At 40.9% G+C, this 26,893-nt stretch overlaps 1 protein-coding gene across 5 annotated transcripts; it reads left to right on the forward strand.

Moving 5' to 3' along the window:
• Window positions 1-25,209, forward strand: gprc5ba (G protein-coupled receptor, class C, group 5, member Ba). 5 transcript variants are annotated; one of them, XM_008416727.3, is made up of 7 exons: window positions 2-51; window positions 364-414; window positions 648-738; window positions 6,123-6,396; window positions 16,837-17,863; window positions 19,789-19,934; window positions 21,156-25,209. In XM_008416727.3, the coding sequence occupies exons 5-7, from the start codon at window positions 16,837-16,839 to the stop codon at window positions 21,198-21,200; spliced, it is 1,218 nt and encodes a 405-aa protein (XP_008414949.1). In that variant the 5' UTR covers window positions 2-51; window positions 364-414; window positions 648-738; window positions 6,123-6,396; the 3' UTR covers window positions 21,201-25,209. The 5 variants fall into 5 exon arrangements, with proteins under 5 accessions (XP_008414950.1, XP_008414949.1, XP_017161780.1 ...); XM_017306291.2 differs by having other exon boundaries at window positions 3-51; window positions 19,789-19,910; XM_008416728.3 differs by lacking the exon at window positions 6,123-6,396 and having other exon boundaries at window positions 1-51.
• Window positions 25,210-26,893: the final 1,684 nt, after the last annotated feature.

Genomic DNA, 26,893 nt, shown 5'->3' on the forward strand with positions numbered 1-26,893 from the left:
AACCAGTAACTGCCAGCTCATCCCCTTTTTCTGTTGCCATCTGTAACTGTGGTATGTGCTTTCTTTACAAGTATTATATTTTAACATTATGCTAATTTAGTTAGATACAGGGTTTCATGTGTAATCTTGCAATGTTTTGTACATATTTTAAGCATTTTTAAAATATTTATAAATATGCTTTGTCTATATTAAAAGTGCTATATAAGTTTGATGTATTTTTATTATTATTTTACTCTTCTTTTTTTTTACTTTTAACTATTATGATACTGAATGTTGTTCATTTCAGATATGTTCAACTGTATATCTATGAACTCTTCATTGGGAACCATTTCTCTGTAGTTATATATATTTTTTCATGTTCAGGGGCAGAAGCTGTGGGACTGATGGTAACCATCAACTTGATTTTTCTCTGAGGTAAATTTTAATTTTTTACCAATTGTGCGGTAGTCTTTGAATGTAAAATATTTCTCGTACTAAAATTATATATCGCTGTTTATGTTAAAGATAATATTAGTTATGCAAACTAATGATGTAAATGTATGTTATGTTCGACTATACGATCACACTCAGCATGCCCCTCTTTCTGTTGCCGTCTGTAACTGTGGGGCAGAAGCTGTTGGACTGATGTATTTATTTTTTCTTGTTAGAATAAGTACAGTGAGCCTGAGTGTGTCTGTTGTGAAGTCGACCTCCTGGACCAGAGACAAACAGAGAAGGGTCGCACATGGACAGACATGGGTAAATGATTTAATCGTATTTAACACATCCAATAAGGTCTTCACTATTTTCTATGCATGTGTAAATACTATAGTACTGCTTTGACATTTTTTGATATTTACTGGACCACTCATTGGTGGAGGATCTTTTAATATGGTGGCAACACGGGTACTGAATACTACTTGTGAAGAGCTTTGCACTTTAAAGTTACATACTATTGCTTAGTATCCAATATAGCTGTCATTCATAAATTGTGGTGAAAGTTGAAGGTTTGAACTATTTATTAGCACTTATTACAGTTTGTATCACAATAAACCAATGGCACACATGCTTTATTTTGGCACATTTAGAAATCTGCACAGCTGAGTAGCTGTTAGCTTTGTTGTCTCATAGCAACAGGCTCCTTTGATTTTAGCCAGACTATGGAAAGCTGAGCGAAGATGCTTAGCAATTTCTTTATAAGTTATTTATCTACGTATCGTGATAATACTTAGAATTTTTTAAAAAATATATATTTAGTTATTTTGACCTAAAAAGCTAATTTTATCATGAAAAATGTAAAGTATTTTGACAGCACAATAAGGCATCCCAGTGCCTTATTGAGTGCCTCAGTGTTTTGGCTACTGATTCAAATTGTAAGTTTGCCATCAAAAAATATCACTGATCATATTGGTGTAATTGATCATCACCAGATTTCAGAATTAAAGCATATGAGAACCACACATTTTTGACTAGCTTAGTTCTCTTGAAATGAATAATCAACTCATGATTCAGAGTAAACCATTGTTCATTATTGTGGGACCTAGAGACTGGGTGATAGAGCAGGAAGGTAAATCCTGGTGTTGCCTTTATTCCAATGACCCCACTTCAACCTTCTGTGGGTTAAACCATGTTTATGGGGCCACTGGGAGACCTGAAAAGCTCACCAAAGGGTCTGCAAAGCTCACTGGATGAAAATATGGTGCATGGTGAGGTCTTTAAAGACCTCACCATGCACCATTTTAGTCATGAAACTAAAAAGTATGTTTTACTTCTTCAATACAATTTATTTGTTGATTTGATTCTCGGGTATCTGGAGTCTGCATCATCCTAGCTCCTTCTGTTTTGCTGCCTGGAGTCTTGACCTCGACAACTACTGGAGTGTGAACTGAATAGACAGGGGGGCGGATGGATGAGATTTGGATTATCCCGCTTAACTGAATTACCAACATTAAGGGAAAAAGCAAGAGTGTATTTCCTTCTGAGCAGCTGTATGATTATAATAATAGCACAGCATGGTGATAAATTCTGAATTTCCACAGCAGGATTTTATATGAAAAAACTTAAAATGTCCAAAAAGCCCTTACTATTTTGAATAGCGAACAGCTGGTCCCTGATGGCAGAAGGAAAAGTGAGCACTAATCGTAGACAGTGAAAATAACAACTGTACTTGACACAAAGTAGCAAGTTTCATGGTGACTTATCAGTTTTAAGAAGCATTGTGCAGGACAACGAACCTTTGATAAATTGCTACATGGATCCTGAAGCGTTTTAATCCAGTTTCATGGAGTTTTTCTCTGAAGAATGGAAATGGATATGTTGAGAATAAAACAAGGAAGCTTTTCAGCTATACGTCATCTAAAATTGATAGATTTGACAATCCAAAAAGACATTTTTATGTCTCAAATTGGTCACTACTGCATTGTGCTGGTGAGAAATATTATAAAGCAGTTTTTCCTAAAAATTGTTAAGGTTGAGAAGAACTGGAATATCTGTTGAGCTTGTGGATCAAAAGAGAGCAAAACAACTCCTGAAAAAGCACTGATATCTCAAACTCACATCGTTTCCATTACAGCCTGAGTAAAGTGGGATACATATATGGAAATAAAGTTACTCTATATAATTAGTCACTCTTCCTGCTAATTTGGACACCTGCATCCTGTCATAGTTAATGCATCCTGTAAGGTCACAGGATCTCATTGTGATGCTAGTAGCTGGAAACAGATGCAGCGTGCGTGTCTCCATGTCGGCCACCCTGCTGTCACTGCACTGTTTGTTGTGCGGAGGCCAAAAGGAGGCCTTGACGACGAGACGAGGCAACCTCCGGAGAAGGAAGAGGAAAGAAAAAAAAGGGGGGAGGGGGGGAGACATACTGCAAATGGAATATGAATGGAAAGAGAGAGATTACTCAAACATATATATATATATATATATATAGTAGATGAGTCAAAAATAAACCGGGGCAGCACCTGTGAGCCTGCTGTTCTGGTACAAAAGAAGGTTTATTTAACAGACAATAACTCACGAGGCTGAGCCACAGTTAGTACGGGCTGTCAGTACGGCTATATTAGTCAGTGACTGAGCCTCACGTGTGATCACTCTGATCCAAGTTACTGTAGAACCTGCTATAAATACTCCAACGTTCTTGTCTAAACATCAAACTAATGATGAGAACAAGCACTACGTATGCGTTCAATTTCTATCTGAACCAGCCAGTTAAACAGTCAGGTGTGGAATATAGACAAACTAGTGTTCCCAGTTCACAGATTAAGTGAATTTCTGTAGCTAAAATACGTCACAGACAGCAGCTGAAACCAGACATTTCCAAGCACTCGCTGAAAAGACATATGATCCTTTTTCTCACTGTCTGACATTCAGTTCAATTCAGTTCCATTTCCCAAAGCTAAATTAAATGTTGTTATGTATATCATCCCAGTGTCTTTAGAGAGTCATGGGCAGTCAGTCTTGCAGCAAATCTAAAGAAGCCTCTGACTGAAGTCACTGCTGCTGTATGACAGTCTCATGACTGCCACACATGATCGTCATGACATACCAGAGGGATTATTTCAGAGTAACATGTCCTGGAGGACATGAGCTGCTAGTCCAGCTCGTTTGCTTTCGCTGGTTGTATGGTTAGATACCAAGAAAAGAAACACATTTGGCTCAGATTTCTGTTGCAATAACTTCTATATTCTGAAAAAGATGGACTAATCACCTTGTAACACATGAAACATATTCAAAGATTTTCTGCATTCTAGCTTCAAAAGGAAACTGGTTAAGAATTAAAATGACTTTTTTTACTCGCTATTCTGCAGCCAGTCTTTGCAGAAAGTTGTTGCATATAGACACTCATGATAAATCTGTGTAACGGTTTCAAAAATAAATTAATCTTCATTTGCAGCAGTCTAACATCATGATAAATATTTTTTTGTGATTTCTCTTACTGTAGATGTGGTTAAATTTTGGATTTGAGTCAGCTGTTTTTTTTTTTCTTCCTTCTTCTTTTTTTTAAAAATTAAATCAACACATGAATCATCCATTTACCTTGAGGAGCCTGATTGCTTGCCTTTCCTATTTTAAATGGCAACCAAACAGGAAATCATAGTTTGCTGATTAAAAGTTCCTAGACAGGGTGAAATTGATTTGAAAGGCATTTTACACATTCTTCAGGCACTATATATCAGAGTGTTATGTGTAATCTAACTGGGTGTCTCAGTAATGCCCATGTGCAGTAATTACATGGTCGTAAGCCTCTCAATTACCTTATTACTTTAACTTGATGAGGGATGTTTCTTTGAAATCAATTTACCGTGATTAAATACGTGTGGTTGTTCAATGATTTCCTGTCCCTTTTCACATCTTCCACGGCTCATATAAAGATAATGAGAATGGCAGCACTACCAGTGATATACTGCAAGGGGCCTGTCCGCTGATAAGTGAAAGAACCATTAATCTCTCCCAATCCTCCTGTTTCAAGCACTGACCCCTCCTCCACATGGCCCTCCTCCACCCCCTCTTCCCATGCTGTCACTCTCTCAGGCTGCACCTGTCACATTAGTCTCACATCCTCAGCTGCCATTCCATATGATACGCCTCCTTCCTGCTCCCAGAGACTGAGTGTCACCCCTTTTTGCCTGGATTTATGAGTATGAAAAGAAGGAGAGCAGGAAAACAAGAGATTAAAGCTAAAATAAAATCAAATAAAATAAAAATAAAAACTGCACGTGTCAAATGTAAATGTGCATAAAACGTTCTGCTACAATCGGACCGGTGCCAATTGTATGTCCAAAATATGGATTAACACTCAGTCGGTGGATTGATTGTGATCAAATCCAGCACAAATATCAGCTTCCTGCATAGATGTGACGAGGCTCCTTCTGTTTGTTGTGAACTGAAATGGCAGGAAAGCGACAGCAGATCTGTGCTGTGATAAAGGCAGAACAAGAAGCAGAGGAGGAGGAGGTGCAGTAGTGGTGGTGGGGGGAGGGGGGGGGTCACCACTGAAATCCTCCCCGATAAGACGGACTGGAGCAGCTGTGGCAACAAACGTGTGATGAAATCGAGAAATGATAATCCTCGCAGCAGTTTGTTGCTGCGTCAAGACCTCTGAGATGACCGGTGGAAGCATAAAAATGTTATGCATGCTATTAAAACAACGGAAGGCTTGCATGAAATTGCATATATTTTTTTCCCGAGGCAAGGATATGAAATACTAATAACGTAAATCAATAATATAAGACGTACGTTAATGTTTGAAAGTCATAATATAACAGTAGTAACTTAGAATGAATTAACTCGTGTAGAAGGATGCGTTCAAATCTCGCTGAATGTGTAGCTAAATGCAAGAAAAGGAAGAAAAGATGTTAGATGCTGCAACGGAAGAGAAGGGGATTGTTGTTCACCTTCCAGCAGGACAATGAGAGCTGCAACACCCGCACAGATCAAAGCATGTGTTGGTGATCCAGTCAAAGTCCTACACCTATCCAAATTACATACAGCAAGACTTTAAAAGTGCTGCTCACATCTCTCCATCCGCTACTTTGTCTTTATGTAGCAACTTGGATTCCAATAAAATCCATCAATCCCAGCGGGGGGGGGGGGGGGGGGGGGGGGAAGTTGAAGAGTTATGAATATTTTTGAATGCTGTGGCATCCGGTGGAAATTCAACAGCGTCCACACTTTATTAGTCTGAAAAAACAACAGCTTTAGGAGATGACTCGCCGTCTCCAGCTGGGAGGTAACCTGTAAGCTGAACACATGCCAGTAAACAAGTCATTTATCAGAGTGAGGCGGTTTAACAGGGAAAGGACAGAGAGAAGTCCGCGCTGAGGGTGCGGAGAGATGTCACTTTCCGTGCGTGTGTGCGCGCTTGGTTGCGTAGCGGGATTACCATTACGCACGTTATGCGGAGCGCTGTTTTTGGCGATGCGTTCAGTCGGTAGAGGAGCAGCGGGGAGCTGCGAGCGTCAAACCGGAGACTCAGAGGCAGAATCAGCAAAATAACCGGAGAGAGAAGGAGGAGGGGCACGGTTTGTTATGGGGGGGATTTTCACTCGTTTACAATCTCTCTATCCTGGAGAAGATGCGCACCGTTAAACAAAGGATTTAGGCTTTTTTTCCTTCTTCTTCTTCTTCTTCTTTGAAAGGATTCGGCACCTGTCTTGTATTTTAACCCTGACACCCTCTCCGGTTCGGACTTGCATCAATGCTTGTTTTGGCTCTGAGGACCGCGGACACTGGCTGAATCTCCGGGCACTCGTCTGCTTCGGAGTCCATGTGGAGCGGTGGAGGAGCATCAAACGCAGCGACCTGAGCTCAGTCCGAAATGTGACATTTTTAAAACAATATTCAGCATCCCACCAAACCTGGCGACTGTGAATCCCTCTCTATACTAGATCACATCTGTTTACATCGATCAAGGTAGGTGCTGAACGTAGAATGCTGATTGATTCAGTCGTGGGGGTGGGGGAGAAGTGTGGACGTCCGTCCGCCTGGCTTATTTAGAGGTCTGTGTTTTAAATGTCCTGAAGAAGATCTGCTTTTATTTGGAATCCGGCTGCTGTGTCGTAAATAAGATAAGAGCCGCATCAGTTGCAGTATTTGGGGGAGAAAAACGGCGATGTCTATGCACCAAATGCATAGGTGTGTGACGCGGAGAAGCTATATGGACACATATAACGCTCGTAATGGTGCCTCTTAATGTTGCATTTAACAAAAAAAAAAAAAAAACTCAACACAAATCTGTTCGATGTTTTTTGCACATTTTTTTTTTTCTCACGGAGATAAAGGCGTCTGTGTCTTTTGGCTGCGCCTCCATTTTCATCACACACTGGGGGGTGGGGTGGGGGGGGGAGAGGGGTGTTCAGGGGTGTCAATCACTTCTCTATTCTCCAGCTTTGAGGTTGGATACCATTCCCTATTTTTGGATCACACACAGTCACGCACCTCAATAACAATGGTTCATTGCTGCTGCTGTCCCCCCACCCCACCCCCTCAAACAAACACACTCTTCTGGAACCCCCAGGGACCCTCCCATGTGGCCTTTATTGTTAAACGAGATGAGGGGGGGGGGGGGTGTAGAGAAAAGAAAAGAAAAGAAAAGAAAAGAAAAAGAGCTTACTTGAAATGTGTGATCGCATTTAGCTGTTCTTGCAGGTCAGCTAAAACCTAAAGGGAGACACCTTGGGATGTGTTCCTCCCAGCTCTGCACGCAATAGTCTAATTTGACTGAGGCATTTTGTATGGAAATGGACGTCAGACTTTCTGTAGGTCAATATATGACATATGAGCCTGTTGTCAGTGCAGGAATAGCCAAAAGCTCTTGGGTCTTTTTATTTTTTTTACTGTGTTCTGTTTTCCCTCATGAATCAATATTCAGCTGAGTGAAGCTGTTTATCCTCAGACTGTGCATTCATCAGTTAGTTAGCCCCCTCTTGGGAAAAGATGACACGACCGTGTCCTCTGGGCTGAAGCCATATGTACCCAGTACGGATTACTACACAGTGTATTCATTCTCCCATTTTGCAACGATAAACTTCCATGTGCTTTACTGGAATTTATATGTGGTAACTCAAGGTAATCACCATGAAGTGGTAAGAAAATGATACATGCTTTTTAAATGTACTTATTTTATAGAAGTTGTTGTGCCGCTCATATGCACTCAACCTTAAGAGTCAAGAATCTCCTTTTGCTTCAATCTCAGCTGCAACTTGTTTGTGTCAGTCATTAACAACGTTGCACATACAGAGACAAGTTCTGGCACATTTTTGTGCAAAATACTGTAGATCAGTCAGACTGGTTAAAGAGCATCTCTAATGTCCTGTCGCTATCCTCTTCCATCCATTTACAAACACAATTTTTGACTGGCTTCCTTTCAGCAATGGGTTTCTTCAAAGCAGATTTGTGGATGTAATGTCAACACATTCTTCCGCCTGAGCTATGGATCTCTGCAGCTCCTCCAAGGTTGTCTAGGGCCTTGCACTTCGCTGCATGAAGAGCTGAAACTCTTTTGGGGTCGGTCTTCAGCAGCTTCGCACTAAGACTGAAATCTCAAATTGGCTCAAGTTATGTCAGATTGGACTTTATGCATATGAGAACATACATTTTTCAACTCTTGTCACATATTCCCAGTGGATTTAGGTCTGGACTTGGACTAGGCTGTGATCTATGCCCTTTCATTGCATCTCAGAGCTGTTGTTCTGCTGGAAGGTAAACCTGTTCTTTAGTGTCAGGTTTTCTGCGATCTCTAATAAGTACGATAGTCCTATTTGTTTGGCTCAATCCGTCTTCACAGCTTTTCTGTCCCTGCTGAATAAAAGCACTTCCACAGTGAGCTTGTTTCATTGTAAGCATAGTGTTTGCTGGGCGATGTGTTGTCTTAACTTTCTGCCACACTCAACGTTTTGTGTTTCGGGCCAAAAAGTTTCATTTTGGTCTCATTTGACTCCTTCTTTCACACGTTTGCTCATCCAACAGAAGGGCTGTGGCAAAATGTAAATTGAACTTCTGATGATTTTATTTTAACAATGGCTACCTTCTTGGCAATAATGCACAAAGATTTATCTTAACTGACTTCTGGATCTCTTCACCAGAGTTACCAAGAGTCTATCGACTGATTCTGTTGTTAATGCTCCTCTTGCCTGCCAGTTCAGTTCAGTTCAGTAGGTTTGCAGTTGTTTTAGATTTTCAAATGATGGATATAACGTCTGAGTGGTTCAGAGCTTGGAATACTGATTTATAACCTAACCGGGGTTTAAACCTCTCCATGCTATGTGTTCAGCAATAAAACTAGCCATTACAAAGCATCTGTATTTATTGTGAGATAAAATTACACACAGTGACTTCTGAATGTGATCGACCGACTAGGGGAATCAGAGCACATGCTTAGGATTTTATATATATATGTAGTTAGGAAAACATTAATCATTTTTCATAAAATTCCAATAAACAGCATTCATGGATTACAAAGGAACCGGATATGTAAAATGTCCCTTTTGTAAGGAACTGCTTGTAAATGTCAATGTCAAATTTATTTATATAGCACTTTAAAACAGGTATAAAACTGCACCAACGTGCTGTACAAGAACAACAACACAAATGACAAAACAGAGCACAAAACAATAGATCAATTAAATCCCAAAGAGTAAAAACGAGTTTTAAGAAGCGATTTAAAATGATCCAGGCTGTTGGCAGATCTAATCTGGAAAGGTAAGTTGTTCCATAAAATAGGAGCAGCAACAGAAAAAGCTCGGCCTCCTTTCCTCTTAAGACGAGTCCGAGTAACTGTCAGTAATAACTGATTATTTGATTGTAGGGTTCTGGACACAGACTGGAAATTTAAAAGGTCCCGAAGATAAGGGGAGGCTAACCCATTTAAAACTTTATAAGTTAACAAAATGTGTTTTTATAAGGTCAGGTTGTTATATGTTGGAACTTCACTGCTTCATCTCTCATGTATGCATTTGTGTTCATGCCCCCACTCGCTCTTCCAACACACACACACACACACACATGCTCATGCTCACGGCAAGTGGCTCACTCCAATTCCTCCTCCGAGCTTCCGGCTGTTCCTCGCTCCTCCTGCTCCTCCGATCACTATCGTGCTCTCAAACCCAATCTGATCCCCTCTTACCCCCATCCCCACCACCCCACCACTCATCCTCTTTCCGGATGTCAATCTATAATTGAAGATGCTTAATCATATCGCAGTGAAGCGGAACACATGACACCGGAGCTGTGCATGCTCAGGATACACGTTTTTGCGTGCCATCGCATCCGACCGGTCATCCCATACTGTATCTGTTATGACGATAGAAGAGAAGGGAGGGGGGCGAGACGGTGGACGTGTAACACTGGGTCTGCTAATTGCGAAGTCAATTAGCATATGGTATTGCTGTAAGCTCAGTCACATGATAATGAGGTATAATTAGGGGGACCAGGGATCTTTGAGGAGGCAGGGGATGAATATGTGCACTGACAGTTTCCATAAAATGGCTCCCATGAGGTTGGAAATATCTCATTCTTTTTAAGCGTGCATTTAATCATCTGTTGCTTTTCTCCTTTCTGATTTTTTATTTGTTTATTTTTTACTGAGCCTTAGTTTCCAGGTTCCTTCTACATTTAAAAGCAGCTTTGCTTCCAAATGTTACAAAACTCAGCAATTATGTCTTGGTCTAAAAAGAAAAAAATCCATGGGAAACGACCACATTTGCTCACACCTACATTCAGTTTAAAAGCACCGGTTAACCAAGTGAGCATATTTTGGGAATGTGGGAGGAAACGGTAGTACTCAGAGGAAACCTACGCATGCAGAGCATAAAAACTGCACATGAGACTGGAGCCTGGAACAATCGGCAGCCTAAACTTCTGCATCAAGAACTCATCTGTTTTCTTTTACATTAAGATTATTAAAAGTACAATTATGCACCTTTAGATGAGTGTAGTTATATCTTCAAAATTAAAATGACTCAGACTTCAGTGGGTAGTCTACTGCCACATTTTCTCATCTGTACTCTCCTTTGCCTCTTATTTTGAACTTTTGTAAATGTCACTGGCTGCTGCGAAGGACAAAAGACGAGCTAACTGTTTTCAGTGCAAAGATACACGTTTGCATTCTCTCTGGTAAAGTCAGTCTTCTAATACAGAAACTGAAATGACAAGAAAATAACAATAAAACAAAATTTGACAAGGGATTAAAACAAAAACAAAATATAATAAGGGTAAAGATCCTAAGAGATTTCTCTGATTTATTTTCCACTAATGATACCTTAGAATTTTAAATAATTATGAACCAATCTTAACTTATGACAGACAGCGTTCTGTAGTGATGTAGCACAAAAGTACAAGGCGAAATTTTAACTTGTTAGAGCATTCATGCAGGAATTTAAATTTGCTTGTCCATTTGGATATACAAGATAAATATAATTTATCTGAGACAAAAATCAACCTGAGGGTAGTTTATGTGGCCTAAGGCTGCAGCAAAACAAACAGCTTCACTATTTAAATACACATCTTTATTCTGCCATTGTTCTGTCATAGGTGGGAGCCTCTATGCTGTCAGTCTGATAACATTAAAAACACATTTGATGGTATGTAGAGAATATTACTAAAACTATATTGTATAACCCGAAACATTGGTTTTATTGTTCTTTTGTTATTGCTTCTGTAGTTTGTCATGTAGTTTTAAAACACTGTTGCCATAACAATGGTGATTGATTTTTCCTTTTGTTTCCTGCAAAAGGATAACTGTCCAAACTGCAGAATCCAGCATTTTTGTAATATGGAAAATATTTGGTAACCACCATGGCACAGCAACATGTTGGGGAGGGGCAATGTAAAATCTTGGGATACCTTGATGTAGAATCAAGTCTAAACTGAAAACCATCTTGTGTTTACATCTATTGTATGAAGGTTATCACATTGAAGGCTTGTTTCTATACATCTTAACTTCGTGGAGACAAATATTTAGGTTATTTCTACACTGATATTTCTTTGTGTGTTTTTATTTCGGTTTCTGCTTTCACGCCTCCTAAGCAACAACCAACATTTAGACGAAATAATGCACAGCTTTCACTACAGAGACGCTTTCTCTACTCGAAACTAATAAAACCCCAACAAACCAAATTGAGTTAGCCAAAATGTCATCCATCCATGGAGCCAGTATGAGATTTTTTACAGTATGATAACCTGGACTAACAGCTTTCAGCCAGCTAACATGTAGTGCACAGCAACAGTTGGCATAAAATGTGTACAATGTTACTCTATGCTTTTTCCAGCAGGAAACACCTCTGGTCAACCTGGCGCTTTCTCCGGCATCTCATCAAAAGTGCTTTAAATTGTAGGAAGGATTTGGATTTGATGGAATGTCTTTGCAGTCTCAAAATTGTAAAACCTTATTGCACCTTGACATTGGTAATCTGTCCAGGACATAAAGACAAAAGATAACTTCCTTCAACAGGCAGAATCATTAAAAGGTCCCCGCTCTCCAAAAGTAGCTAATGTGTACTGCGGAAATTTATTTGGAGAAACCCCCAGAAAGATTATTATGGAAGCCTGGGCGTTATTACATACACTGTAGATACTGCTCTTCATTTAATGAGCCATTTTGGAGCAATTAGCAGGGAGCATTTATTAAACTGGTTTAAGTAAATTAGACATTTTTATAATTAATCATCCCTCAATGGCTGTTTCACTCAGAAAGCAAACTAGACATGCTTCTTTTGAATGATGATTCGGAGGCAGTAAACACAACTTCACTCCTGGAAGAAGTCATAACAGTTTAGCTCAAAACTGACGGTCTCATTTTATTTGTGATTAATTTGTGAGCTAATAACTCGTCCCTAAATCTGAGTAAGCGGCGGTCCGCTCGAAAACTTGCACATTTTTAGAAACTCTGATATTTTGCGCGTTGCTGAAATAAAAAACTGCTGCAGAACGGAGAGACACGAAGCAAGTCGTTAAAATGCAATAATCGTTCTGATCGTTACCACAGTAATTAGACAGCATCTGGCTGTGTGTTGCGTCTGATAATTATAGGAGTCTGTAATTGTCCTGGACCGCTTGACTCATCGCCCCCCCCCCAACCTCCCATCCCCCATCCTTCTCTGTCCAGCCTGGAGCTCATCTGAATGACTGCAGTGCTGCACATTTGTCCTCTCGCGCCTGTATTCCTGTTCAGTGCTGCAAAGAATGCATGCTGCATTCGCGTCACAATGGGGATTTGTGTTTCAACCATGCATGTTGTCCTCATGAGGACATATAATGCATGCAACCAAGCTGAATGTCGAACCTGCAGCATGCCAACAGAGGCATGTTGGACATGCATGCAGCACGCATGCAAGCTTGCAACCTTGCGAGGTGTAAAATAAAGGAGCTCAGTGCCACCCGGCTGTTTGCACTTGCAGCAGAACTGGCTGGAGCTGGATTGTTCCTGAATTACATAAGAAAATGAACGAATAAAGGCAAGTGGAAGGAAGTGGAGGAGGAGGAGGAGGAAGGACCACAAGGATCTAAGATGGAAGAAAGGGGAAGATGAAGAGTGTTTGGAGGTCTTTTTTAAACGAGTAGCGTGTTGAAGGAGGAGGGGCACGGACGTCTAGCAGAACAGAGAATTTGAAACGGAGAACAGAAATGGCGACAGAAAGGAACACGCATGGCGAGGCAGAGGGCCGCCGAGGATGAGCAGCCAATATCATCCTCCCTTTTCACACAGCTCACTAATATGAAAGAAACGTGAGGACTTAAGTAGCATATGTGCTGCATGTGCATGTCACTCTTAACATGTGGGATTTTACACATGCATGTGCAGCTGATGGTGCTCATGTGACCGCGCGTGTGTGTGTGTGTGTGTGGCCTGTGGTGGCTTCCGGCTCACAGGTTCTGCCAAGTCCCACTCAAAAAGCAGCCAGTGCAACCATCTGTGCAAGAGGGAGTGATATGGGGCAGGAGGACGAGAGAGCGGAAAAGCCACCAGTGTGCAGGACACAAGTCTCAGCCTCTTGTTGTGCATCCGTCTTGACTACGTCTTGACTTTATTGCCTCTGTCGTTGAAGCGAGACAAAGAAGGTGATGAAGATACAATAAGGAAGGAGTGAGCTTTTTCCCTAATTTGTCCTTTGCTGCTCTATCTCTGTAATTTAGAGACAAGAAGGACTAATCAGATGTGATGTGCCACATATATTTCGTTGTGCATAAATCTGTGCTTAAAAGCTTTGACTGATGGTGGATTAATAATAAGTGGTTTCGAGCTGATGCAGTATTGCAGAAAGGCGACAGAAGGAAAAGGGGGAGTTTCGACCCCTAAATGATAATCATGTACACAATCACATGCATGCAACTTGCACTGTTAGGCCTGCTGGGGCTTCCTAGGAAGTTCACTTGAAAACAACAGCTGCCTGTTCAAAATAGATGGAGGGGCACAAAATAGCTATAGCTTATAAATAAATATGGAGGAGGTGAAGTGCAGTGGACGTAATAAAGAAGAATTACATTGAAGCCATTAAGTCTAAAAGTAGAAATCTGACCTTTGAACCTGTTTTTTGTTGTTTTTTTTTTAATTGTGGAAGTGCATCTTAAAAATATTACAATATGGTTTCATGATTTGACCACAGAAGATATGTACAGATGCTCGCTGCGCCACCACTGGTAGCTACAGTGGAGTATCTGTGATCAACATCCAGCAGTAAAGATGAAGGAGAAAACACAGTTCTCATTGACTAAACGAATTGTTCAAGGTAAAAACAACAAACGGTCTGTTGATACCTTATTATTGATTAATTCATTATTTCTAAGCACAGGATTTTTTTCCCCACAGAAATATAATAAAGTATAAGTTTAAATTCTTCTACAATTTGCCTTGTAAGACCATGAGTGATTAATTTAATTTAACCTTTATTGCACATTACTAGGCAATAAAGTAATGTTGCCTAGTAACATTACTAGGCTAGTAACATTACTGGCTTACAACTGGCTTACAGTTGCTTGTAGTTTAGAAAATCAGCCAATCACATGCCCGCAAGGCAATGCATTTAGGCATCTGGATGTGATGAAGATTTTTTAAAACCCAGCATCTGGATGAGAGAGAAAGGGGATTTAATGAATGTGGCATGGTTGTTAGTGCCAGACAGGCTGGTTCGAATGCTTCATAAACTGCTCGTCTGCCAGGCACAACCGCGTTTTGGGTTTCCATAGAATGGTCTGGAAGAGAGGAAAATATCTAGAAAACAGCAGGTGGCCTTGTGGGTGTCAAGCGAAGAGGAGAATGGACAGAGTGGAAATGTAAGCGTAGCTCAAATAACCACAGATTACAACCAAAGTATTCAGAATAACTTATATGAATGCAGAACATGTAAAAAAAGATGGGCAACAGGAGCAGAAGAGCAAACCCATTTTACTAAAAACAGGAAACGGGGGCTAAATTTATACATTATTACTTGATTTGTAGGATAACATTAAAAAACACTGGGTGGCCTAATGAGTCTAAATTGTAGCTGAACCATTCAGATGGTTCGTTCAGAACTTGGGGGGGAAACAACATGTAAGAATTAATTCATTTTGCAGTTCAGGCCAGTGGTGGTATACTGGTGTAGTAGTGGATATTTGTTTTGCACACTTTGGGCCCCTCGTTACCAACTAACCATTCTTTAGACATCACTAAATACCTCAAAGAGGTTTCTTGAACATGGTGATGTGCTCACTGCACTCTGTGTCCTTCAACTTGGCCAGATCTTAAAGGAAAGGGAGATTCCCATAATTGGTGTGAAGCCAACAAATCAGCAGCAACTGTAAATGGTGTGTACTTGTATGGCACTTTCCAGCGCTTCACACTGCATTCAGTCACATACACATTCACAAACTGATGGTGTCACCCAGGGCAGAGCAAGGCACAGGAAAGGCAGGTGAGTTATGCAAAGAACGGGGATCGACCCGGCAACCCACCGATTGTGGGGCAAACTCCTACTGCTATCGCTGTCCTGTGTGATGCTGTCATATCCTTAGGGTCAAAAATCTCTGACACCTTGATAAAACATTGATATACCTTGAAGAATTGAGTCAGACCTGAAGGAAAAAGTGAGTCCAACCCAGAACTATCAAAAATATACTTCATGTAGAGGCTGGTATTGCACAGGTATTTGTTTCACCCCTGGTTTTGTAATTTTGGGGTTTGTCTTCTTTGTGTAGTCTCCCCACTATAGCAAAGTATTAGTCTGTATAAGTGACATGCAGGCCTGCATGTGTGACCAGACTGTTTATATGATCCTGAAACCCCCCCAGCAGTCTGCCTGCGTAACCCACACTGACTCACCGACACTGGGAGTGGGAATATGAAGCTCGGGATATCCAGTGTCCATTATGTGGTATGCAAATACTGCTGTAGTCCATTCGTGGACACCATTACATTTCTCATGTCAAAGTTACATCTCCCTGAAGAAAACAATTGAAAGTTTATCTACAAGCGTAGACGAGAGCAGAAAGCACTTTTTGAAAGCTGACTGTTTAGCTCACAAAGAATGCCAGGACATTTTGTGACAGCAACCTGCGAAGAGGATATGTTCATCTGTCTGGTGTTGTGGTGCTGTTCAACACACATCAGCCTCCTACAAAACACACAGTGTGTCAGGTGAGACGACAGCACAGATCATCTCTGCGAAGCCAACAATTAAATGAACCCCCCCCCAAAAAAACTCAGTGTGTATGAATGTGTGTGGTATGAACAATAATCCTGACAGAGGGCAAAATGGTAGATAGACAGCACTGATGTTGCACACTTCAAAAAGTACTAACAAGTACTTGTATTTTTGCTGGAGGTGCAGTGCTCTTGTGTGTAGTGCATTATGCAGCGTCTCACACCTTGCAAGAAGCCTGATAGTGAGTCACAATCTTTTCAGTGTGTCTGTATTTTTTTCATGGAAATATTCATGAAGTTGCAGCTCTTGTTTTCCCAGTGCTGTAGCTGCTCACACTCCAGTCTTACAAGCTGAACAGGCTGAAGCCAGCAGATCTGAGCTCCGCTTGCACTCTAAGAGTTGCTATTTTTGCCTAAAGCTGTTGAAATATTTTAAAAGAAAAATGGCCACAACCTGCCACCGGTGAAACACAATGCGTAGTTTGTTTGTGTGTTCAGAGAAGCTTCAGTCATTCACCCAGCATAAACCTTGGTCCTTTGTTCCATTTCTAAAACGCAGCAGAAGCCGATTGTCTGCTTTGTTTCAAGGACAGACGATTGCTGCGGGAATGACTGACGGCTCAGCTTTAATGGCTCACCAACATTTGTGACTCACGACCTTTTTCCTGTCTCTACTTTATGCCCTCATGCTCTGCATCATCTTCCTGTCCATCCTCACTTCTGTTCACCTCTCAAAGATGGCGTTCCCACCTGTGGTCCTCCTGCTGCTGGCTGTTACTCATCATGCCCACGGTCAGGATCCGGACGACCCCAACGCTCTCCCAAGAGGCTGCGGCTGGGGTCTCGAGCGACCCTACACTCTCCTGTGCGACCTGGACTCCATCTGGGGCGTAGCTGTCGAATTTCTGGCTACCGGTGGGACGCTGGCGGCCATGCTACTTGCTCTGGTCCTGCTGTGTCGTCTGCGCCACATCAGTGAAGCAGAGAAGCGCTGTGGCGTAGGGCCCATCCTCCTCCTGCTCCTGGGGACATTTGGCTTGTTCGGCCTCAGTTTTGCCTACCTGGTCGAGCAGGATGAGTCTCTCTGTCTGATCCGTAGGGCTTTGTGGGGTCTCCTCTTTGCTGTCTGCTTCTCCTGCCTGTTGGTTCAGGGGATTCGTCTGCGCAGACTTGGCCAAGAACGCCGAAGTCCCGGCGGATGTGCTCTGACAGGTCTGGCATTAGGTCTGAGTGCCGTGCAGGGCATCATTGCCGCTGAGTGGCTACTTCTGACCATGCTGAGGGAAGGTAAAGCAGCCTGTCAGTACATGCCTTTGGACTTCTCATTAGCCTGCAGCTACGTGCTAGCCCTGCTTCTCGCTGCCCTTACTGCCGCCTCCTTGGCTCTGTGTGGAAAAACACGTCAGTGGCGCTGCAATGCTGTCTTGCTGCTAGTGACGTGCCTGCTGTCATTGGTGCTGTGGATGACCTGGGTGAGCCTCTACCTGTATGGTAACGACTGGCTCGGCAAGTCCCCAGAGTGGAACAACCCCGCACTGGCGATAGCCTTGGTGACTCAGGGCTGGCTCCTGCTGATCTTCCATGCTATTCCCGAATCCCACATTTGCTTGAGAGCCCCACCGCAACCCACCGCCCCAGACTACTTTGACACTTCCCAGAACTCATCACGTATGAGGGAGACGAGCTTTGATGAAGACATCCCTCTGTCTCACCGGCAGTTTGTGGATAACCAGAGTTACGGATACAGCGACGAGAACACAGCAGGTACACCACCACCACCGTTCAACATTCTAGATGGCATAGTTTATATGGGCAGCATGGAAATATACGTACCATCAGAATATGAATAAAAAATGTCTCTGAAATTTGAATGTTGTATATTAGTGCTTACTTTTTCAGTGTTAAAATGAATTCATAATATATTTTTAACCTAAAAAAAAAAATCAGTATCATTATTTGTACATGAAAAAAATTCAGTGTCATTATTTGTACATGGTTGCAATTTTAATTTGTTAAAAAAAAAATCACACCTATTTCCAAAGTGATCAAATGTTCAATATACATTTTTTTTTTCAGTTTAATGTTTGTGTTAAAAAAATTCAGCATATAAAAAAAATTCAAGTTTTCAAAATTCAAATGCAATAGTTTCAGTGTCCTCAAATTCAGCGTCTAAAAATTCGCAGTAAAAATGGAAAGGTTACTTCAGGTCACAGACATTAGCAATGGATGTCAGATTCCAACACCCAGCCAATCACATAACGCAACCGTCACATTGAAGAAATACCGTCACCGAGGCTGACGACCATAGAGGCGAACGCAAACCCAACGGTGAGTTTAATGCTTTCATATTTCTGTAGTATATTTTATTTTGCGCATGACGCTTGATACATGATCTTAAAGCTTGATTTAAAACACGGGTTTGTGCCGTTGTTAATCTTACATCATATAGTGCTGGCATATTAGTTCTCGCTACCTCCTAGCACCCCACAACTTCCTCCCCGCTGTCCCACACACAATTCCTCCCGTTTATTAAAAAAAGAAATGCCACTTGCGCCAAGTCTAGAATATTTAAAGAGAACTTTTCAGGAGAATTAATAAATTTATGGTCATTACAACATCATCCAAAAATACTGCTTCTCATATCTAGGAAGTGATATATTAATTTACATTCTTTTTACTTTGCGGTACAAAACGTCGTTCTGTTACCTAGCAACATTATAAACAACCTCCTTTGTTTTTTAACTATTTTTTGAAGAAAATATATGCTTGTAAGTACATCTGCTAACTTATTTTAGATTAATTTATTAAGTCATTCATAAATGAAGTCAAGTGAACAGAATGGGGCTGTGGTTATAATTAAAACAGGAAGAGTTCATAGTCCCTCCTTGAAGCATACAAGGCTTACTACATATTAGCTTACTACATTAGCGGTAGCTTCTGAAAAATTACGACTTTACTAAGACTGCCTGTCTCAGTCAAGCTTTAAATCAAGCTTTAAGACAATGTATCAAACTTTATGCGCAAAAGAAAATATAATACAGAAATATGAAAGCATTAAACTCACCGTTGGGTTTGCGTTCGCCTCTATGGTCGTCAACCTCGGTGATGGCATTTCTTCAATGTGACTGTTGCGTCATGTGATTGGCTGGGTGTTGGAATCTGACATCCTTTGCTAATGTCTGTGACCTGAAGTAACCTTTCCATTTTTACTGCGAATTTTTAGACGCTGAATTTGAGACGGCGAATTTGAGGACACTGAAACTATTGCATTTGAATTTTGAAAAGTTGAATTTTTTTATATGCTGAATTTTTTAATACTGAAAAATGTAACTGAAAAAATATGTACATTGAAAATTTGATCACTTTTTTCATGTACAAATAATGACATTGAATTTTTATTTAGGTTAAAAATATATTCTGAATTCATTTTAATACTGAAAACGTAAGCACTAATATACAACGTTCAAATTTCAGAGGCACTTTTTACTCAAATCCTGATGGCACATATTCACTTCCATAGGGCAGCTTGTAGGACGAATGTAGGCCAAAGTGAAAAATGAAACTCCAGGAAAGGTTTGCCTGAGAGCCTAGAAATAGGTGTTGGAGGAAAATTTCTGTTGCGTAGGAAGTGTTTCAGGAGAAAAAGCAAAGTGATGAGTCAAAATGAGTAATCTGTGTTCCCCTCTTAGGCTTGAGGAGCGGTGGCGGTGCTGGCCAACACAACAGTAACACGGGTGCCAGGCCCAGTGCTCCCTTCCGCAGTAACGTCTACCAGCCCACAGAGATGACCATGATCCTGAACGGGGGAGCGGTGAGTACATCTTCCCAGTCACAGGTACACGCCGCTTACACGCCGCTGTTACACTCCATCACGCCGACCAGACTGCATGTACGTTAGTTCCTTATGGATCACGCGTCATTGCACAAGGAGAGAGAGGTGTGTGCTTGCATGCTCATGTCTCTGCAAATGCATGGACTGGTTTGGTCGCTCATCACTCAAACTCACAAAGTGATTTGTGTGAGTGATTGTGAGGGAGCCTCAGTGTCTTTAACTCGCCCATGAATTGTATTCATTTGTTGAGTGATGCAACTGCCTGCGGGACTGTAAAATCAAGAGGAGTGTACATTCTGGCTGGCAGAGGATGACCACTTTCATAGATGATTTTCCGTTAAGTCCAAACTTATTCATACCCCCGGCAGGTTTAGGTACAGAGAGATCTTTTAACACATTTCTTTTTACTTGAAGTAATATTCAAATTTGGATTGGCCCAGTCAGAGAGCAGATTTATTTTTTGACAAAGAATCTGTGGTAGGAGCTAAACTTTAGGGTGATGGCAAGGAGCCCTTCCAGTCTCAAAGACTTGGAGCTCATCACCAAAGATAAGATGTCAAAACACCAGTTGAAATAATGCAAAAAGTCTCTTCACAGCTATAAGAAGGATTTGATAGCTAAGAATCTGAGAACTTTCACAAGCAATATTTTGACAAAATGTATGTGACAGCTTTTTACTTTTGACATTTAAACTCCTTTTGCTTTGCTTATTCTTTGAGAAATACCTGTCTCATTTCCTATCAGAAACCAAGTTCTTGGCTGAAGAAAATAATTTAAAATCCAAATCTGCCAGTGGTTTGAATAATTTGGGATTGAACATAACTAAAATCCTACTTCAGTAGCCTAACTATTGTTTAACTAGTTTATATAATATTACTAATTAATGCATTGGAATACTGATTTTACTGATTTAACCTGCTTTGCATCGAAGAATATAAATTAATGTTTGCCAACAAATATTTTGTGATGTGCAAAAAAAAGAAAATCACATCTTAAATGTATGAACAATTCAAAAACAAAGATTGCATTCAACATGCCTTTAGTTAAACCCAAATATTCTTTAGTCTGGAGGCAAAGTTCCCATACAAAACTTTAAGCTAGTGTAAAAGACCAGGGGGAATATAGCATTTTGCAATGCAGCTAACCCTTTTAGCAAAACATATTTGATTACCTGATGTTTCCAGGCTGCTTATCATTTACACACCAATTTTATTTCATCCACAGGTGCCCTCTGCCCCTCCCACCTACACTGGCAGGCAGCTGTGGTGAACGAGAGGAAAGACGACGTTTGGTGGAAAATGGCGAGATGAAGAGGACGGAGGGAGGAAGGGGTCCAGGACTGTTTGGGTGGGGCAGGCATCTAGTTGGACTGGACTTTAGGCTTGTGTGCCTGCAGGGCCCTTTCATGTACAGACTTTATCACTGACTGTGTGCCAAACAATTATGGAATGAATGTGAGTGAGACTGAGAGAGGGCCGCATATGGAGGACAGAGCTAAAACTTTTCTAGTCAATAAGTATTTATGGAAGAGTTGCAAAACGTGAACTGAAATGTGTCCAGTATGATAATGGCCAAACAGAACTCACAATATTATCTGAAATTATTATTATTATTATTACAACACGTTATCTCTCTCTTTTGGTATGACTGGTTCCGTTGACACTCCAGCACTGCAGGCATCTTTGAAAACTGTGAAAGCAAACTCTTCGTCCTGTTCTAGCTCTTATCCTGTCAGGTGCAATGTTTTTCTGCTTTACGGTGCTGGCATTGAAGCGGAAACCTTTAACTCTGTCCTCCATCCATTGACACTGTAAGGGATGAGCCAGAGTGCCGCTCTCTTAAAAACAAGTCACCCTTTGTTGGTGTCTATATACGGGAATGAGTGTGTTTGTGTGATCTGTACAGCTCTCACACTCCAAACCCTCCTCCTCCTTTGGACTGTTAGCCCTGGCCTTTTCCCCTCCTCTTCCCTGCACTGTCTGTGACTACAACACGTAACTCTCCTCACCTTGCGTCATCATCCCACTTGCATGGACACATTGCGAATACAAACTGTGAAGCCTGAATATAAAGGGGACAATGACATGAAGTGAGCACAGACACGACAAACGTAAATCTGGAGGACCTGACCCATCATGCTGCTATTGAACCACTACTAGAGATTTGGAAAAAAAAAAAAAAAAAAAGCAGAGCGGATCGTGATTGGAGAAGGAAGGCGTCAGTCGTCAGCAGGGGAGGTGCAGCTTTGGGAATCTGGGTCAGACTTCTGCACTCTCCACGCATCTCCAGTGGCCAGTGGCGGATGGAAGCAGCAAGGAGAAACCGTCACATTAGATCAGCAGGAAGCGGAGCGAGGAAATGAATCGGCCTCTTGCTCCCGGTTCCTCTGTCTGTGTTTGTGTGCATATACTGTATGTGAGTTTTGTGGTTTCGTGAGGGCTCACAAGTTGTTTTCTGGTGCTAAAATTCTTTGCAGTGAGGTATAGAAATGACAGGAACAACGCCGGTGTGGATCCACTCGTCAACAAACAAGTGGCAGACTATATTTAGAGCTACTTCTGCTGTGTGGAGATCTTCTGGCGTCTCAGAGAGATCAGGTTTACACTGTGTGGTGGAAAGAAGAGGATCAAATGCAGGAGAAGATGATGCAGGAGGGGGCATATAGAGAGGGATGGTGGTGAGGCCAGATCTTCAGTCACTCTCAAATCTATATGAGAAAATAGCCTTCCAGTCTCTATATGTGCATGATGTGGGAGCCTCCTCCTCCTCTTCACCTTCTCCCTGTCTCTCATAGCTTAAGTCCCTATGCCAAGAAGGACTCCATGTTCCACTGGAGTCTCTGTTTTACACGCTTTCCCTACATCGTGACACCAGCTCTCTGTTTCACCTGAGAAACTATGTACATAGTAGTGCTGTAATGCTTTGCTTGCTCGTTTATGATTTTTTTTCTTCTCCTTTTTATTTTAATACTAGGCTGAGTTTAGACACCCGTCATGCACTGGAGAACTGATTTTAATTTGGATTAACTTGCTTGCTTTGTGTTCATGCTCTGCCTTGTTTTCATATGCTTTTATTTTTCTCTTGCTGGTGTCTTTAATTTTTTTATTTTTTTTTTTTTAGCTAGAGTTTTGAAAATGTTTTTGCCAACGCTAGATGTGCTTTTATTTTCCTTTTGGACTATTGTTCATGAATATTTTGCGATTCATTTAAAGGGATTTATGTTGGTTGTACCTATTGATCGCTGTTTTTATTTTCAGAAAAAGAAAAAAGACAATAGCTGTGAATAACTTTGGCACTTCATGCAGTAAACAAAGACTATTTTTATGAAACTCGGAGCAGAGCAGGGTGGGTCGACCACACTAAATACAGCCCCTTGCAGAAGTATTTTTATTCCCTGAACGTTTTTCACAGTTTGTCACAATGCAGCCAAAAAAAATTAACATATTTTATTGTCAAATGATAGCATATGACAGACCAACATAAAGCAAAGACAACAGAGATGGGGAGAGATAAATGTTATTAGTTATATTTTTATGAAAGATTTTCAAAAACTGTAAATAGTGGCATGCATTTGAATACATGAGTCAGGGTTTTGGAGCCTCTATGATTTTCCTCCAGTATTCTATGTCCACATAATGACACAGTGCTGTGTTTCACAGTGGAGATGGTGTGTTCAAGGTGACGTCCAGTATTAGTTTTCTGCTACATTCAGCATTTTCCATGTGGGCTTAAAATCTCCATTTTGGTCTAATCTCTTCTGATAAGATTAAATGTCTTTTTTTTCTTGCCAGTTTTTAATAAACTCCAACAAAATCTGTCACCTGAGTTGAGGATTCTTGCAGCACCCCCAGAGTAACAATATGGTATTGTTTAAAAACCCATAATTGATCATTGATCTGTCTGGTGCATTCCTTCACAAAACAGCTGGTCTTATATTTACTTTAAATTTGATTCTTAATTTGGTGGATTCTGCTTTAACCTTTTTTTAGGGAGGACTAACTACAAATGTATTCAACAGCTTTCTGAATTTTATTTGAAAAATCATTTGAAAGCCGTGCATCAATTTCCTTTCCTTTACAACTAAGCACTACTTTGTGTTTGTCTGTCAGATAAAATCCCAAATGGAATAGATAAACGTTTGTGGTTGCAATGTGAAAGTTCAGGAAGTATAAATAATTTTGCGAGGCACTGTAAGATCACCAAAAGCCATGGTAGTGATATCTGAACTTGCATCAGCCCTGAGCTAAGAAAAGTTTAGGGGTGGGGTGGGGGGCGGTTAGCCCCTGCCTGCTGCTGCACGTTTATGTCTCAAACTCTGGCTACTCTAAATCAGGACGACTACTTGCAGGCCAGCTTCGTACCCAGACACAGCTTGTCCTCTCAGCCTGAGCCGTGTCTGGGCCAGTCCTGGTCAGAAACAGATCAGTGCAAGGAGAAGAGTCCTCAGGGGTTTTCATGGTCACCAGTACATTTCTCACAATCGAGGAGGGATGTTTGAGTTCTCGTGATGTTTTCACTCGGTGTGGATTACAAAAAAAAAAAAAAGGAAGAATAACAACATGTTGTGACTTTGTAGATTTTGCACTCGTCAACTACCTATCTGTGCATGCTTAATCACCATTTCTACATATAAGATCTTTCTCAGACGTACTTTTCAATACTAACTATTTATGTAACGGTCATGTGACAGCAATCATGATTTCAGTGTATATCAGAAGACACACTTAATGTCTGTGCTTTGGAAAACACAAAAGCAAGCTTGCTTGTTGGGAAGTAAAGAGATTAAAATCAGAGGACGGTCCAACATAGAGTGATTCCCAATGAAGGAAACAACATGCCATCTTCAGTGGACCTAAGAATACTTTCCTCTGCTTGGGTTTGAAGACTTGAAGGTTTAAAAAAAGAAAAAAGAGAATCATCTGACTGATATTGTCTCTGTGTTACAAATCAAGTAGACTGTGGTGAAATTTGCACAAAACTTCTATGTTGAGTTTGTTGTCCCTGGGCAGCCTATCTGAACAACGCCCCACCCTCCCAGGCTTTCCTCTCCCGATCCTTCTTGCCTTCAGACTGTTCCAGCAGGGCAGCTGACAGGGGCAGTATTGGTTTTCACAGCTATGACTGTGCAGTGATGAGGCATGCATATGTATAGAAACTTGATTTCTTGATTAGAAAAAAAAAAAGAGAAAAAATAAATAAATAAAACGGTTAACTCTGTTGTTTCTGTAACCGATTCAGGACGAAAAAAGTTCAATAAAAGTGTCATGTTTGTAGTGAACTTTTACCTGGATATGGTGTTTTATTCTTGTAAATTGTAATTGTTTTTGAAAAAGTGTAAAAGAAGAAAAGCCAGGTTAATGTTGAACTTTGGGAGGAAAGTAAAAAATTGCAGCTTTTTTTTTTTTTTTAAGAAACGTAAACTATTAAAAGTTGATTTAAAAAAGAAAGAAACATCCGTCTATCTTTGTGGATACAGTTTATAAAGCTAAACCTGTTTCATAAAAGTAGTTACACATTTTTAAAAGGAGTATGACTTTTTGTATAAGTTTGACTCATTACTTCATGTTTTGAATTATTTTCAGCTCCTAGGTGCCATGCATACGCAGCATCTTGATGTCCAAAAACCTTTCAAATAAACCCGTCGTTCACTGCAGTGGCAGAAGATCACACTAAAAAAATTAGAGCTCATAAATGGCCTCATAATACATAACCATGATTTTGGCAACTGATGCAGAATCATTTTGCATCGGACTGAACCCAAATTTTCAACCAATCTGAAAGATGCTTGTGTTAATAAAATAATGAAGTGCTTTTGGAGTATGAATTAGATTATAATATTTCCCCACATAATACGTAGATAAAATGGTTATCTCTTCATTCTTGAACGATCTCTTCATTCTTGAACGCAATAACTCCCACTTCCACCTCTCGCCTGGAAACCAGACCCACTTGATCTTTAGCTATGCAGAGTTGACCTTGTGCTGCTTCAACTCTAGCACCATGGGATCCAGTTTCAGTCTGGTCCACTGATGCCAGTTTCTCTAGAGCTGAATTCAGTATCAGATGTCCCCAGAATGAAATGGGCGGTTTTATCAGCTTACCCAGTGGCCGCTGTCTACCATCTACCCAGATAGCTGCTGCAGGAAGACAAACGTAGATCCTCTAAAGGCCACACTTTAACGAAATCAGAGAAGGCAAGGATCGAGAGATCCTCCCATCACGGGACCGCAGAGCATCCTCTCAGGTATGTTCAGTTTGTGGGGCGGTGGACATGTGCCAGAAGAGCACTCACTGCATGTAGCATTTCAGGTTAATCTGCAGTCAGGACATAAGGCTAACAGCTCAGACAATTTTCATTTTCAACAAAGGCGATCAAAGAAGTGAAAAGTCCATTGAGCATCGTGTAGGGTTTTATTTTTGCAAGTCAAATTTCATGAACTCATTCAAGGATGATCCATGAAAATATTGAGATAATGCTTGATCACCACTGGGATTGCTGATAAATATATCTGTTAGTGTTAAATACATATTATTGAACAAGGCAATATGCTACATCTACAAATGATAAATATTTCAAGAGAATAATAATTAATGTGTTCTGTAATACAGACAACAATCATTCACCTGTGATCTTTGGAAAATAAAACATTGTTTTTATTCTCTGATTCCCTGACAGGGACATTTCCTTTCCCGGTAAACAGGATATAAAGTGCTGCCGCGAAGGCCAAGTCACTCCTCACTCCGGCCTTAATTGTCTGCCTGAATGGAAAAGCTGCGACCTTTTTTATTATATGTATTGCTGTGATAAAAAAAGAAGAGACAGAATGAGGAAATACGGTTGTCCTCTGGTGAGACATCAGCAGGAGGTGCCAAGAGAAAATATCAGGTCTGTTCCAAGAGGTTTCCCTTCTGGCAGCATTACGGGAACTAAGTTATATGGAATTCATTTATTGGGTAAGACG

The sequence above is a fragment of the Poecilia reticulata genome, chromosome 8 (genome assembly GCF_904066995.2).
Source record: "Poecilia reticulata chromosome 8, P_reticulata-male-v2, whole genome shotgun sequence".
NCBI classification, from domain to species: Eukaryota; Metazoa; Chordata; class Actinopteri; order Cyprinodontiformes; family Poeciliidae; genus Poecilia; species Poecilia reticulata.

Bases quoted from the DNA above. Each gene is read 5' to 3' on its own strand.
- gprc5ba (XM_008416728.3), top strand. From the start codon at position 16,837: ATGGCGTTCCCACCTGTGGTCCTCCTGCTGCTGGCTGTTACTCATCAT. The intron at 17,864-19,788 runs GTACACCACCAC...TTCCCCTCTTAG, and splicing joins CAGCGACGAGAACACAGCAG to GCTTGAGGAGCGGTGGCGGT. The intron at 19,935-21,155 runs GTACACGCCGCT...TTTCATCCACAG, and splicing joins GTACATCTTCCCAGTCACAG to GTGCCCTCTGCCCCTCCCAC.